This window comes from Pteropus alecto, unplaced genomic scaffold (genome assembly GCF_000325575.1).
Source record: "Pteropus alecto unplaced genomic scaffold, ASM32557v1 scaffold38, whole genome shotgun sequence".
Taxonomy (NCBI): Eukaryota; Metazoa; Chordata; class Mammalia; order Chiroptera; family Pteropodidae; genus Pteropus; species Pteropus alecto.
In genome coordinates this window covers 4105336-4120544 of record NW_006442512.1, presented here as the reverse complement: position 1 = coordinate 4120544, position 15209 = coordinate 4105336, and the positions used below count along the sequence as shown (strand labels likewise).

Sequence of the window (15209 nt, the reverse complement as noted above, 5' to 3'; positions counted from 1 at the left end):
GGCTTTGTGTAAAAGAATGGGAATGTTTGTGTGATAAATGTCCTAGAAACCGAAATGCCTAGGTCAGAGTTATGTACATTTAAAATGTGGATAAATATTGCCGAATTGCTCTCCAAAATTTGCATCTATTTGCAGCCTCCCCCACAGTGTATGAGACTGTTTTTCAGCACCTTCAACTAGAGGTTTAGGGATATAAGAGTTTTCAAAGCTTCTAATCTTTATCGTCAGGTAAATAGAGATGTTGTTCTTGTTCTTGTTTTCACATGTAGTTCTTTAATTATGAGTGAAGTTGAGCATTTTTGTGTGACTCTTGGCTGTCTGTATTTTCTTTTGTGTGAATTGCCTCTCCCTGGACCCTGCCTTCTTTTCCTATTGGGATGTTAATCTTTTTCTTACTTGTTTTTAGTAATGTCCAAATATTAGGGAAATTAGTGTCTGCTTATTTTAAATACATGTGCTATGAATTAGAAATCATCTCATGCTACTTTATATTTATTATGGAGGCACTTTTTTCTTTATGACTCTCCATATCAATCGATCTTACTTTTGTGTGTGTGTGTGTGTGTGTGTGTGCGTGCGCACGCATGCACACGCGCATGTGCACTGGCCTCTCCTAGGGGAGCCCTTCAACGGCCAGCTGGTAACAGAAGGAAGGGGCCAGGAGGAGGGAGAAGAGAAGGAGAGGAACGAGGAGAAGGAAGACTTGCACCGTGGGACACCTGAAATATTCACCTCGGAATCAACACAGACCTTCTCAGTCAGGCATCCAGATCGGTTTTCTTCCCATCGGCCAGACAATTTGGTGCCACCAGCACCACAGCTCCCACGACGAAGCCGAGATCACAACTGGAAGCAGCTTGGGACAACAGAGTGCTCCACGACCTGTGGGAAAGGTGAGCTCATGGGTGCACCTGGAGGGGCTCTGCAGAACCCTGAGTGAGTAATGTGCAGTTGGGCCCGAGGGACATGGCAAACCCTCACCTCCATAAGCCTGGCCATGACATGGCTCATTAGTGTGATGTTGTGTCGAGGTTCCCCAAGACCACCTTCAAGCTCTTCGATTCACTAGAAGGACTTACAAGATGGAAAAGCTGCTATGCTCATGGTTACAATTTATTAGAGTGAAAAGATAAGAGATTAGAATTAGCAATGAGAGGCAGAAAGCTAGAGATAATTACACATTAAAGCCAAAATCATTTTAGTGAGGACCATTCCCAGACACTATAAAGGTAAACGATATGAAATGTAATTGACATAAGACGCCAAGATCAAAATGTATTATTACTGAAATATTGTACCTTTTAGGTGGTTGGTGTGATGACCGTTAAAGGAACCAGATACACTCTGAACTAGGTGAAAACAAGGGAAAGTTACAAAAAGGATAAAAATTGTTGTCATGTAGTTTTATATCAAAGGTGACATGTGTACAAGATTCTCTTACATTTCATGTCTTTAAAGATAGCCTGGCCCAGCCCTTCCAGTAGGGTGAGATGTAGCTCTGTCCAGAGACCATAAGGCATTGCATTGTAGACATAGGGATGAGGACAAAAGCATGTGCTGTTTGTCAGCTCACCCTTCATGCTCACACAGTCTTGTGTTCACTGGACAGATGCCACCTACTCATCCAGGAAGTCATTCGATAGGTCTCTATCTGTTGTGTGCCAGACATCATGGAGGGACTCCAAAAATGCTGGTAATCTTGCCCCCTCGCCACCCCAGTCTTTATTGTCCACTCTGAAATAAAAATCTACCTCCCTGCCATTCTCTGGTATCTGGCCGGCACACTCCTGCTTAACACTTCACAATCTAGCTCAGGTGCCTCCTCCTCTATGAAACCCTTCCTGATGCCGCAAAGCAGAGGTAGGCATGTCTTCCCTGGGGCTTCACAGCAATTTGGGACACAGTTCTGTCCCAGCTCTGCTTGGACTGTCTATCTCCTTGAGTGTACCCTTTCAACCACTGCACCTGGTATCTTACCAAGCACACAGTAGGCACTCCTCAAGTGTTTCCTGAACAAATAGATATATTGTCACTACATTTCGAATGTGATAGATAGATATAGGTAGGTGATATAGATAGATAGATAGATAGATAGATAGATAGATAGATAGATCGATCAGCTATTAGAAAAGACATAAAGGTAGTTTTTACATCTTCATAACATCCTAGATATACAAGTCTATTTGCCTTTACTAGTGTTGTCAGCCACACAAAGAATGTGGATTTATGTGTTAAAAACTGAAGAATCTTATTATTTTGATTAATGTTCTAAGATAGTCTTTCTCCTTTGCATTGTGGATGCACACACATACATACACCCACACTTGGCATATGCCACTCATGTGCCTAAGATGACATGTCTACCCACTTCTTTCTCCTGAAAAACATCACTGGTTCTCAGGCCAAAGAGATATTAGAGAGAGGCCTTGGACATAGAACAAAAACAGAGATGTATTGTTCCTCTACCCCACCCTTCTCTCCTACTCCTAGTCCCCTTTTTCTTCCATATGACAAAGAATAGTAGCCCAAAGATGCCCCACCTTTGTTCCCTCTAAGGTTTGCACCCAGGCAGCAGAGGCCTCAGTCAGATAGGCAGGGCAGGTGAGGTAGAGTGGATGCACCAAATGTTGAATTTGTCTCACTGTCATCAGTAGTGACAAGTGTCCCATGACAAGAAATTCTGAGCCTGCTGGTACTGTCCAAGTCTTTTCTGCACAACCCAAGTCCGTTCCCCCTTGTCATTTGTCCCCACACTGACACTCTCCCAGACTCTCCTCCAGTCCTTTCTGGTAAAACTAACCAGACCACACATTTCTATGTCTGTCCCATTAAAATATCCCTTTCTGTAAATGCTTTCAACATCATGATGTCATCATCATATCAAGGACTAGTCTCAGGCATACAGGACTCCATCCGGTCATTGCCAAGACCTCTTCTGTCTACCTGGTCAAACTCTTGGCTTGGTTTGGTTGATTCCTGGAGTTCCGACTAGAGTTATTATTTTTTTCCTTGCTCCTTATTTTCTCCATCTTTCCGTAATGCCTTACTGACCTCTCTCTACCTGTGATATGATTCCCTGCCCCAATGTAACATACTTCTGTTTTGATCAATACACCTGACATATAATCCAAACAAACTGACCCCAGATTTTTCCTCCTGCCTGAAGCCAAGCCAGCTCCCGACCTCACCACCTTATTCTTGTTTGCTGGCAATTAGAAGAATATCGAATGTCATGCTTGAACAGTGAAGAGATGGCCAGGTGTCTCTCTTTCTGCAGAAACCAAAACTTTCCCAAAGAAAGAAATCATGGTCGCTGAAGTCAAGAATTACAGATCTGGTATGTTCTCACCATCAGAGAAAGAGAGAGAGCCTCCAAATTTATTTCATTGGCTAAATGGTGGAGCTGGACCATAGACGAGTGTACTGTAAAGGCAGTAAGAGGGTAGGGGAAGGCAGGCAGAGGCCATGTGCAAACAGCTCCAAGCAGGACCCATCTTTGCGAGACACAGAACATTCCTATGGTAACCTGTATCCTTTTAGCTAGAGATATTAAATTTCCCCCTTACCCGAATGCCAAGTGGTTGGGTAGTTACTTTTGCTTTCCAACCCACAGACTTGTCAGTAAAAATGTCAAACCCATGTGGTCTGAAGGGAAAGGGATAGGCTAAAAAAATAATAATAATGTTTTTACTTAATCCCTTAGTAGCTAGGTCCCAAAAGGGGACCCTGCAAGTGGTGAACTGAATCTTATTCATCTTTATAACTCAGTACAATGTTCTTAATGCATGTTGAATTTAATCAAAGAGCTCTTCTTAAATAGAAGCAGAGATGACACTGGCCAAAACTTAATTCCACAAAAGTTTTTGCTTCTTATTAATTTTATAGTCAGTACTGCTTTTTAGTCGGCTAATAATTATGCTTAATTGGAACGTCATTTTAAATAATGGTCTCAAGTTATAGCTACTTCATAAATTTTTACTGCCAGGGTACTTTAAGCAAATGTTTGTTTCGAATTCAAAACTGTCTTACAAACTGTCCAGTTTCTTTTAAGAACTACCCTCTGGCTCAGTGTGTCACACAAGATCAGTTTAAAGAAGCATTGAAACACTCACTATTCATGGCTGATGAAATATGGAAACACATATTAAAAGTTATTCCTCTAGTTGCAATTAAAATTGTAGCAAGTTGGAAGTTTAGAAACTATAAATGCCCGACCAATTAGCAACAGAGCTAAGACAGAGCTTTAGAATAAATGATAGTGTTCTGCCGGGCAGGAATTATGTTCTTTGTGAAGAAGCATCTTATTCTTCCAGCAGTTGAGTCGCGGGGTCCCATCTGGTTACATTGCTCACTTTGTAAACATCCATTATAATACTTCGGTGCTGCCACCAGGGGGTAGCAGAGAGAGGAAGACAGAATTGTGATTTGCTATTTCTTGGATTGTTTGTTTGGTTTTTGTTTGTTCTGAGAACTAGAAATTCCACCGAACAAATTATTTTTATCAAAAAACAGATGTATCCGTTTTTAGCCAATGAAACTAAGCTGTGTACTTAAAAAAAACTTGAGGCAATTAGCATGATTTTTTAGCAACGTAATAAAAATAAACATTAGTCCTCTGATAAATATGCATTCAACAAACTTTTATTGAGAACCTACTACTCTGCTAGGTACTGGGGATACAAGGATGAACAAGAACTAGTCCTGTCCCTGAGAAGCTCACTGTCTCATGAGAAGCAGACATATACTCAAATAAAATATCACTGAATCAGTACTTTATTAAGGGAACGTGTAGCATGCTTTACGAAGGGGAAGCCAGCTGCTCTTGTAGCCTTTCTCGAATCTTCTGACTTCTCTGCTCCAACCTGTCCCTTAAACATATCTGGCACTTGCAGGTCAGTTTGTTGGGCACTTTTGTTCCTGTTCAGTGACCTGACACAGGTGCGCTCACCAAGCCCAAGACACAGGTGCGCTCACCAAGCCCCAAGGAGGAGCCGTGCAACCCTTTCTCCGGGTTGCACCTCGAACTCTCCAGGGCCCTTTCTCTTTGATGTCTCCAGAAAACATGGAAGAAGTTATTGTTTGTGCTTATTTTATAATCATTCCCCTGCCTAGTGCTATCTTAAACTTGTGAAATTTGTTTTTATCTGCCTTTAAGCACTTTCAAACGTCCACAAATAGATTATAAGCTCTTTGAGGGCGAGAACTATTCTACTATTCTTTACACCCACAGTGCTGAGCAAAGCCCTAGCATGGGAGGTGTGTGTAAACATGACGGAGGTGTGTAGCATGGCGGAGGGGTGTGTGTGTGTGTGTGTGTGTGTGTGTGTGTGTGTGTGTGTGTGAATTGCTCTGTTTGTATAGCCTCTTGTCATCAGCACCTGGATCTCTGTGCACCTCCGCCACAGACCGACATTCAAGGCACTGTCCTTCAGACATTCTCCTTGTCCTTATAGGATCGCAGTATCCCATTTTTCGCTGTGTGCACAGAAGCACCCATGAAGAGGTTCCTGACGGCTACTGTGACTCCAGCATGAAGCCAAGCCCTGAGGAGGAGCCGTGCAACATCTTCCCCTGCCCAGCCTTGTAAGCCAGCCTCTCTTCCTGTCTGTCGCCTTCTATCAGGTCATTTTTGGTTGCTCATGAGTAGGACCCTAGTAGCAGATAGAATCTCATTTTTAAATCAGTCTACATCTGATTTAGAAATATGAGACTTGATCTATGCATCAAATGCAGCCTGTTTAGCAAAAGCACCTGTCTCTCAGAATTAATACAGGAGTTTGTAGCCTTTAGCAGGTCAGCACACCCCTAGCAGGCCCACCTTTTGGGAAATTGGAGGCATTTGGGGTTTAGCCTAGTAAGGAAAACAATGAAGGAAGCAAATAATTTGAATTCAATGTAGTCGGTGTACTTGTAGGTGAGCTCTGTACAGAGAGAAAATAATAAAATCGTAATACATCTGTCTGGAAGCCAGGAAGAGCATCTCAGGAGAGGCCTTGGACTGGTTATTGAATGATAAACAGGACATTTTCAGAAGATCAGAGGAAAGTGTCATTAAAATGGGTCAAAACTTAATTCTCAAGGTGATAAAAACAAAATTCTCATGCACATGCATGATGAACATGCGCTGATGTCTTATTTAACTAAATGACAAAGCAGGATGACAGAGGAGGGTATGTGAAAATGAAATGTAAATAGTTCATGAAAAACAAAAGAATGCCAGACTAAGATTTCTAAGTAAGTTCCAAAGAGGGTTAGTGTTCTACAAAGTAATGAAACTAAGCTTTGGAGTTATTTTATTTTTACTAAATAAAAATCATTGATACCTTCTCAGTTTTCTTAAATTGTATAGACTCTGGGCCCTAATCATCAGCAAATAGCGTATCGAACAAAGTTAATTTCTTTAAAATCAGGTAGCCCTTAGGCTGACTGGTGAGCAACGCTCTGGGAGAAAGATCACTCACAAGGATTCTGATGTTTCTGTGTGAGTCCGCTCAGGTTCCTGCCCAATTTCTGTTGACTGAAGCGATCTGTCCCTGTCACTCTTTTCTTTCCTTCCTGAGCCAGCTGGGACATCGGGGAATGGTCAGAGTGCAGCAAAACCTGTGGCCTGGGCATGCAGCATCGCCAGGTTCTGTGCCGCCAGGTGTATGCCAACCGCAGCCTGACCGTGCAGCCCTACCGCTGCCAGCACCTGGAGAAGCCCGAGACCACCAGCACCTGCCAGCTCAAGATTTGCAGCGAGTGGCAGATCCGGACAGACTGGACCTCGGTACGCATGGCGGGGCGGCCTGCTCTGGAGCTCCCTCTCCAAGAGCCACACCACCCTCCCCCGACCCCCAACCGAGACCTGACTTGGAAAGACCCCGAGTTCTTGGAACCTGTCCTGTGGGGATCTGGTTGGCTATTTTTGTAAACCGCAGCATGTACCGATAGCTCAGTAGAGTTAAAGCTAGTGTGTAACACCACACCCAACTTTAAGGGGGAGCCCATGGGAGCCGTGTGCATACAGGTCTCATTTCTCTCACGTGTCATGGTGGAGTGAAGGTTGGCAAATGCCGGTAGAGCCAACTCCTTCCAATCTTGCTCTCCCATTTCGTAGATGACAGAACTGAGGCTCAGAGAAACAGAGTAGTCAAGATATCTAAGAAGATCTTAGAGAAAAAGGTTGTGACGTTTTCAAGGCTGGGCTCCTCCCCAGGTAGCGCCGCATTGCAGGAGATCCAACAACACAGGGGTGTCCCACCACAGCCCTCTGTTCAGGTGGCAGGTAACAAGGATGAGGGCGCCATAACTGGAGAGTCACCCAGAGCTAACGCTGCCCATGCCGCTGACATAAGCTCACTGTGTTTTAGTGCTCAGTGCCCTGTGGAGTGGGACAGAGGACCCGAGACGTGAAGTGTGTGAGCAACATCGGAGATGTGGTGGATGATGAGGAATGCAACATGAAGCTCCGGCCAAATGACATCGAGAACTGTGACATGGGACCCTGTGCGAAGAGCTGGTTCCTCACCGAGTGGAGTGAAAGGGTGAGCACGCAGAGTGGGTTTTCTAGAGCTGGGGACCGAGGTCTGCTGGGCTGATGGGCAGGAGCCATGTGTCACGAGGTGCCCCAAAACCACACAAGTATGAATCACTAGCTGAGAATCCCAAACGTCATTTCTGACTGGGGAGAAGGCCCAGAAGTGAACTCTCGCAGGCTTTCTATCCTCATATGAAGACGGAGGGGCCCCAAGATTGAGGAGTTGGGTGTGACAAAATTAGTTTCATTCTCCTTAGCATGCCACGTAATAGTAAATAATGAAATACTAGGTAAAGTGAATAATTACATCACACCTCCACAGGTTTTGTGAGTGCCTAACATATAAAAGGTTTCCATCCCTGCTCTTTACTAACTCCAAACATTTCACACACTCTCTTCTCCCCAGCAGCCTGGCCTCCCTTGGTGGCTGGTGTCAGGTGTCAGAGGTTAACTCAAAGACATGTATAGTTAATTAGCCCACCAGTTACCCATGTAGGAGGGAAACCAATGAGACTGAGTTCATCGATCAAAGACAAAAGTAGAATTTATATAAGAAGATTCTGGAGATGGATGGTAGTGATGGCTGAACAACAGTATGGATGTATTTAATGCCACTGGATTGTACTTAAAAATGGGTAAAATGGTAAATTTTACATTATGTACATATTACCACAATAAAAATAAAAGGATAGTTTAAGGGGTAAAAAAAAATAAATAAATAACAAAGCAAAAATTAAAGCACGTACCTTGGGGCGGAGGAAGGAGATAATGAACTTTGCGGTGCTTTTCCTGTGGTAGCCACTGAGTGGCCAGCAGTGGGCGGGGCCAGCGAGGGCGCTCCACCCAGGGCAGCTGGCTGGCATCCAACCAACGGTTTCCGGATTTATGGTTTCTCCAGATGGGTATGGAAGTTTAACTGAGGTGTGGACATGACTGGCTGTCTCTGTCCTGAGGGCCTTTTTCTCAGTTAGGACATGTCTGTACCGTTTCTGTATCAGAAAATCCACGATTCTTCCAACCTGTAATGTGCCTACAAATTATCTGGGAACCTGGTTTCAGCACAGAATCTGAGTCAGCAGGTGTGGGGTGGACCCAGATCCTGCATTTGTCAGGGGTTCCCAGAGGTGTCGAGTCCACGGGTCCACGAATAGAGGAAATCAGCCATGTTTATGGAATCTTAGGAGACATTGCTGGGTTGGCGGCTCCCCGCTACCCCACACCCCGTTGTGTTGTGAACAACAGTGAGATATCTCGAGCATGGGGGAGTAAACTTTACACGTCAGAAGATTTGGGCCCATCCACCCGTTGCTTGATTCCAGCTGGCCGGCATCCGTTCTGACTGGTCAGTGCCCACCATGGACCAGTTGTTGAGTATTCTGAACATCGCCCTTGAGTGTTCACATGGGTTTCCACTCTCTCCACGGTGTAAAGTGAGCCTTCGTTTCCTCCTTCTCATCGTGATAAGAATCCACGTCAGTGGGAATGTTCCTGAGAAGAAAGGAAGAACAAAGCTGCAAATGCAGGCTTCACCACATTCAGAGATCATGCTGGAGAGTGTGTCACCAAATGATTCATCTTCTTGTGTTTTCCTGACACCTCGCACACACAGCCCCTGCCCCTTAGTCCGAGACAGTCCCCAGAGAGAGAGCCTTTGGCACAAACAGCGAACTCTTAGGATGAGCAACTGACTGTGACTTCAGTCCCAGGAGGGGCTCTAAACGCCTCCCAGTTAGCCATCAGGAAGATGCTAACCAAAGGCAAACAAAGGGAAAATGGGTGCCCATCTAAAAGTGTCCAGTTGACTCCGACTTCTGCCCCTAAAGCCGAGTCCAGCAGAGCTCAACCGGTTCTGTTTGCATGTCCTCACTTTTCCCAGCCTCCCAGCAGGGACATCAGCTCCTGGCATTGTGGGAACAGTGCTGGGAGGTGTTTCCGAAGTCACTCTGGCAGCACCCCTGATGTAGGTCAGATTCCTTTGTCAGAGAGTCTGTGCGTTGAGACAGTGACATCTATTTCTTGAACAGCCCGCGGTGTCAGGAGGTTTCCTTTTACACTGAACCAGTATTTATTTCTTGCCAACTCCTTCCGTGTCCCGTAGAAAAGCAGAGTACACTCTCCTCACACTGCAGACACACACATATTGGGGAACCCCTTCCACTTCTCCAGGCTAAACATTCCTAGTTCCTTCAACGAATTCTTTTGTGTTTCTGGATTTCTAGCTGTCCCAGAACTCATTCGTATTCATGGAAAACTTGCTGAATTTAGTGTGTAAGCAGATAAATAAAAACAATAACGCTGGGCTTTTCTTTTTATATCAGAAAGATGCTTTTGAAAATAATGTTCATTTTTCTGCTTATAAAGTAACATATACTGACATATTGTTATAAAAAATATGGGAAGAATCAGAAAAGTATACTTATAATCTCTTCACTAGAAGATAACAATTTAAGATTTTAAAGCTACACTGCCAAACCTTTTTCTACTCATAATCCTTTGCATACATAGCTTTTTTGTACTCATATAGTTTAAGGGTATAAATTATAATATATGCATAATTTGGTAACCTGCTTTTTTTCACTTACGTTTCGTGAACATTTTAATGGTATTAAAAACCTTTAAAGCATGATTTTTAATTAGAATAAGCTATTGTATGACGATTTTCATTGAACCAATCCCTTATTTCTAAATGTTTGGGGATTTTTTTTCTAATTTTTTACTATTATAAATAATAATTCAGTAAATATCCTTATGCATAAATTGTTATATGCATCTTTCTTTTTGTTTCCCTAAAATAGTGTTTAAGAAGCAGAATTATTTGGCCAAATGTTGAGAACTCTTTTAGAATTCTTGACACATTTTGGCATATTTCTCTCCAGAAAGATTATTTCAGCTTAGAGTCTCCCACGAAGCAACTGAGAGTGCTTTTATGGCACTGATTCTTTACCATTTTTTAATTCCATCTCTACATTTGCCACTCTCCGAAAAAGAATGTCCCATGTACAAAGGAAAAAAAACAACTTTGTGGGTATGGGGGTGGGGACTGCGATGATTTATTCCTCTTTGTTTCTCCCTGATTTATTTAGAACAGTAAAACCCTACATGTAGATTTACGAGGAATTCCACATGAGCTATTTCCCCTTCAATAAAGACTTGTAAATTTCCCTTTAGTGTAAATTTGCCTTGTATTTTAACATTGGTACTTGCTGGATCTAACCCTTCTTTTAAAATTCCAAATAGAGCAAAAGATGAGCACTTTTTCTTCTGTTCAGAAGACTTTTTTGTTCTTTTTTGGAAAAGGTATTTTAAGCCATGTAAGTTCAATGCCATGATGTAAGTAAGTAATTTTGCTTTATCCACCACCAGAATAGATCAGTATGACTGAATGTTCATGATTACTATAGAGCAGATGACTGTGTGTTGCGGGCGGGGGGCGGTTTTTTTTTTTAGGAAGGTGAATTGCCTTTGGCAATTCTTTTGCAATTCAAGGACTTCTTATTAGTCCTTGAGGAAGCCGCTGACTCGCTGACCCTGTTTCCTCGATAGTAACATTGCTGAGTGAACATTAAGGAATAACATTGGAAACCACGACCTAGATGAGGCTGGCACACTGAAATGGGCTTCCTGTGGGCTGCTTCACATTTCTTTGGCTTCATGTCAACACTGGGCCTTCCAGCCATCAGTTGGCCTTAAGAAACGTTCAGTCCCCAGGAATGACCAGCTGACAGCAGTCTTCCACGTGTTAATAGTGGCTTTGTATAAAAATCAACGCTGTTAAGCTTTAGTCTGAACAATGCAATTTTTAGCATAAACATGTATTGAGCACCTCTTACAAGCTAGGCATGAATGAGACACAGCTTCCATTTCAGGAGTTCAAGTGGGAGAGATGAGAGAAAATGAGATTAAAGGTTACAAACACTTAAGGATCCAGAGTGTATCTGTGATATTGTGATTTATAAGAAATACAGTTCCTGGCTCACAGCTCCCAAAACCCTTGGAATTTCCTAAATATTGAAAGTGATAAAAGTGTCCTTTATTATGTTAACGAGGTGACTTTTGGAAAGTAAGTAAGAATAAGGGCTGGTTGCCAAAGGCACCAACAGTGTGATTAGAGGGTTGGAACTTTCAATCCTACCCTCAGACCTCCAGGAAGGGGAGAGGGGCTGGAAGTTGCCTCAATCGCCGATGGCCAATGATTTAATCGATCATGCCTATGTAATGAATCCTCCATCAAAACCCAAACGATGGGGTTCGGAGAGCCTCTGCGTTGATGAACATGTGGAGAGCAAGAGAGAAGAGTAAACCTGGAGAGGGCATGGAAGCTCCGCATCCTTTTCCCCATACTTTCCTGTTTGCATCTCTTCCATCTGGCTGTTCCCGAGTTATATATTCTTTTATAACAAACCAGTAAAATATTTCTCTGAGTTCTATGACCCGCTCTAGCAAATTAATCGAACACAAGTTGGGAATCTTGGGAACCTCTGATTTTAGCCAGTTAGTCTGAAGTACAGGTAGTAACCTGGTCTTGTGATTGGCTGCTGAAGTTGGGAGTGAGGGGGACAGTCTCGTAGGACTGATCCCTTAACCTTTGGAATCCAATGCTATCTCCAGGTAAATAGTGTCAGAATTGAGTTGAATTGTAGGACTCCCAGCTGTGACTTGAGACTTGCTTGTTGGTGGGGAACCACCGTACCCACCCCCAACATTGGAATTGGTGCCGGAAATACCAAAAGAGTGTCCTGTTGCCCTTTACAATTAATTGATCTCTACCTAAATGAATTGAAGTTGTAAACTCAATCTGAATCTTCTCTTAAACTTCTAAGAGCTATATGAATAGTTTTTCTGACTTGATGACTCACCTTAAAAACATCCTTTGGCTACTTTTAATTGAGGGTGGGCTTTATCAGACTAGGCATCATTTATTTTTTCCAAGAGTAAAGATATTGAGGGTTTTTTTTTAATAATGAAGATGATGCATAAAACTGAAGTTCAGGAATAGTCATTAGAGCCTCATAGTCCCTCAGGGACCAATTGGGCCAAGTTTAGCATTTAACTGTGCTGGAGTGAGCAGGGAGTCCTCGCCAGAGGGTTGCTTGGGAATTTCATGCATCACTGTGTTTGTTTTATCTGCCCAGAGTTCAGTTAGGAGTCAGATCCTTCTTTTTTAGGCACATCCTTCAGGGACAGTGAGTGTGTGTGTTTTGGTGCCTCACTTTGAAGGTTAGTCTCTCCTGTCTGGTAGGAACCCCTCATTCTCCCATTTCCACTGACAGGCTTCCTGGGCCAGGTCTTGTGTGGCGAGCACCTGTCAGTTAAAATTTGTTGTGCTATTCACTGCAGTTGGTAAAATCTCTGCAGGGCTCATCCTTATAATGTTCTTTCACTGGGTTACGGCTTGATCTTTAACATTTCTCTTTTAAATTAAGTACATGGGGATATGGGAAAACTTCCCCAAGATGCATGTATATTATTTGGCTTAGAAAGCAGAAAATTAAGTTAATGAGTCAAATGGAGTTACCTAGAAAGAAATATTCTTAGGGTTTAAAACACAAACATAACAGATTTCTTTTTTAATTAAAATCATTGAGGTCACATTGGTCAATAAAATCAAATAGGCTTCAAGTGTACAATTCAATAATATGCCATATGTATATTGCATTGTGTGTTCACCACCTAAAGTTAAATTTCCTTTTGTCACCAAATATTTGACCCCCTTTACCCTTAACTACCTGACCGCCCACCCCCTTCCCTCTGATAACGATTAATTCACTGTCCGGGTCCGTGAGTCTGTTTGTCATGTTTATTTGTCGCTTTCAGTTTTAAATCCCACATGTGAGTGAAATCATATGGTTCTCAACTTTTTACCTGACTTATTTCTCTTAGCATAATTATCTCAAGATCTATCTATATTGTCGCAAATGGCAGTATTTCATCTTTTCTTATGGCTGAGTCATATTCCATCATATATATGTACCACATTTTCTTTACCCAATCATCTATTGAAGGACACTTCAGTTGTTTCCATGTCTTAGCCACAGTGAATAATGCTGCAGTGAATAATGCTGCATTTATCTGTGAGGGTATTTTCGAGTTTTGGGGGGTAGATACCCGGAAGAGGGATTGCTGGGTCATATTCTTAGTTTTTCGAGGAAAGTCCACACTGTTTTCCATAGTGGCTGTACCAATTTGCAGTCCCACCAGCAGCTATAAGGGTTCCTGAAGATAACTTAGATGCGATTTACCTTGTATACTTTAGGAGAACTTAAATATCTTGAGTTTTAAAGTTAGAAAAGAGACTAGGTAATACATGGCTGAAACAAACAAACAAATAAAAAGTTTAGTAATTGAATTATTTAAATTATAGTAACAACAGATTTTTTTTAACCTAAGAGACTGATTCATTGTCTCAGATTTCTAGTAACAATGCGGATTAAGTGAAAAGTATTTGTGAGCCTGTAGAAGGGAAAAAACTTTTCCTCTACCTTCTCAGGCTCTGTAATGGAGGCCAGCAAATAAGCTGACAAATAATAAAGCCAAGTTAACCGGAGAAAAGCATACAAGTTTTATTTGATGTTAATTGTTTTACATGGCACAGGGGGCGCTTCATAGGAAAGAAGTGAAAATCCCAAAGAAGCAGTTACGCTCAAGGGCTTATATACCATTTTTTAAAAGGGTGATAAAGTATGAAGCAGTCGCTAGACAAAGGAAAGGGGTTTGGGCTTCTAGGGACAGTAAATTGTAGGAAAGTGGCTAAGAAATGTGTGGAAGAAACTAATGGAAGGTAAGCATTCTTTTAGTAAAGTTTGTTTGTGCAGACTCATCTTGGCATTGACTCCCCATCGCCGATAAGAATTTTCTCTTCTCCCTGGAACTGGAAGGGCACCTTTCTTACGGGAAATTTATGCCCTGCTTTTAGGCAAGAAAAGGAAAATCTGAGAGCTTTTCCTGCATCTACTGTTTACCAGTTGCCTTCGGCTCAAAATAATCATTATCGCAAAGGAGCATATTTTGGGGGTGGCATTTTCTAACCCGCTTCAAGCTTTTTGCTCCAGAGAGTTCCCTTTGCTGAAGAGTCAGGCTCGGCTTAGCAGTGGTCATGTAAATGTGAGATCGCTCATCCTGGGCTGTGATTTTACAAGACTAGACAGCAAGTTACAAAAACAAGTAGAAATTTTGATAAGTAAACCAGATTGTGAGTATTATTTTTCCTTTTCTCAAATTTTATTTAAAATTAAATTGATTTTATTTACTTTTAAAATTGGTGATGTTGGTGGAAACCAAACATCGACTTTGTTTTTAAGAAAAGACCCAGCAGAAACCCTTAGAAGGGCTTTAGTTGTCACGTAAAGGGGCACTTTCAGAATCGGTAGGTGATGATGAGAGCAGAGAAATAAGCAAGGGAGGGCCCAAGCCTATATTCATTTATTCAGCTGATATTCACGAATATCTAAGGTACTGACTGAGAAGGAATTAAAGATGATTTAATAGTCCCTGCCCATACTGAACTTACCTTTATAAAGAAAACAAAATAGAAGGGACACCAATAACCACAATGCAAAGGCAGACAGCGGAACACAGAGTGTCATGAGAATTCTGAAGCTGGGAAGAGCATATTGAGTTAGGCAATCGAGAGAGCTTTCACAGAGGAGATGATATTTGAGCTGAGCTGAAAAGATTTTGATGTGTCCTGGTG

At 42.3% G+C, this 15209-nt stretch overlaps 1 protein-coding gene across 1 annotated transcript in view; it reads left to right on the top strand.

Moving 5' to 3' along the window:
- THSD4 (thrombospondin type 1 domain containing 4) overlaps positions 1–15209 on the top strand; it is a 447797-nt gene that overhangs the window by 415542 nt on the left and 17046 nt on the right. The window contains exons 8-11 of the mRNA XM_025040368.1: positions 618–893; positions 5454–5583; positions 6565–6769; positions 7353–7526. Of these exons, the coding sequence (XP_024896136.1) occupies positions 618–893; positions 5454–5583; positions 6565–6769; positions 7353–7526 (785 nt within the window). The remainder of the gene's footprint in view (positions 1–617; positions 894–5453; positions 5584–6564; positions 6770–7352; positions 7527–15209) is intronic.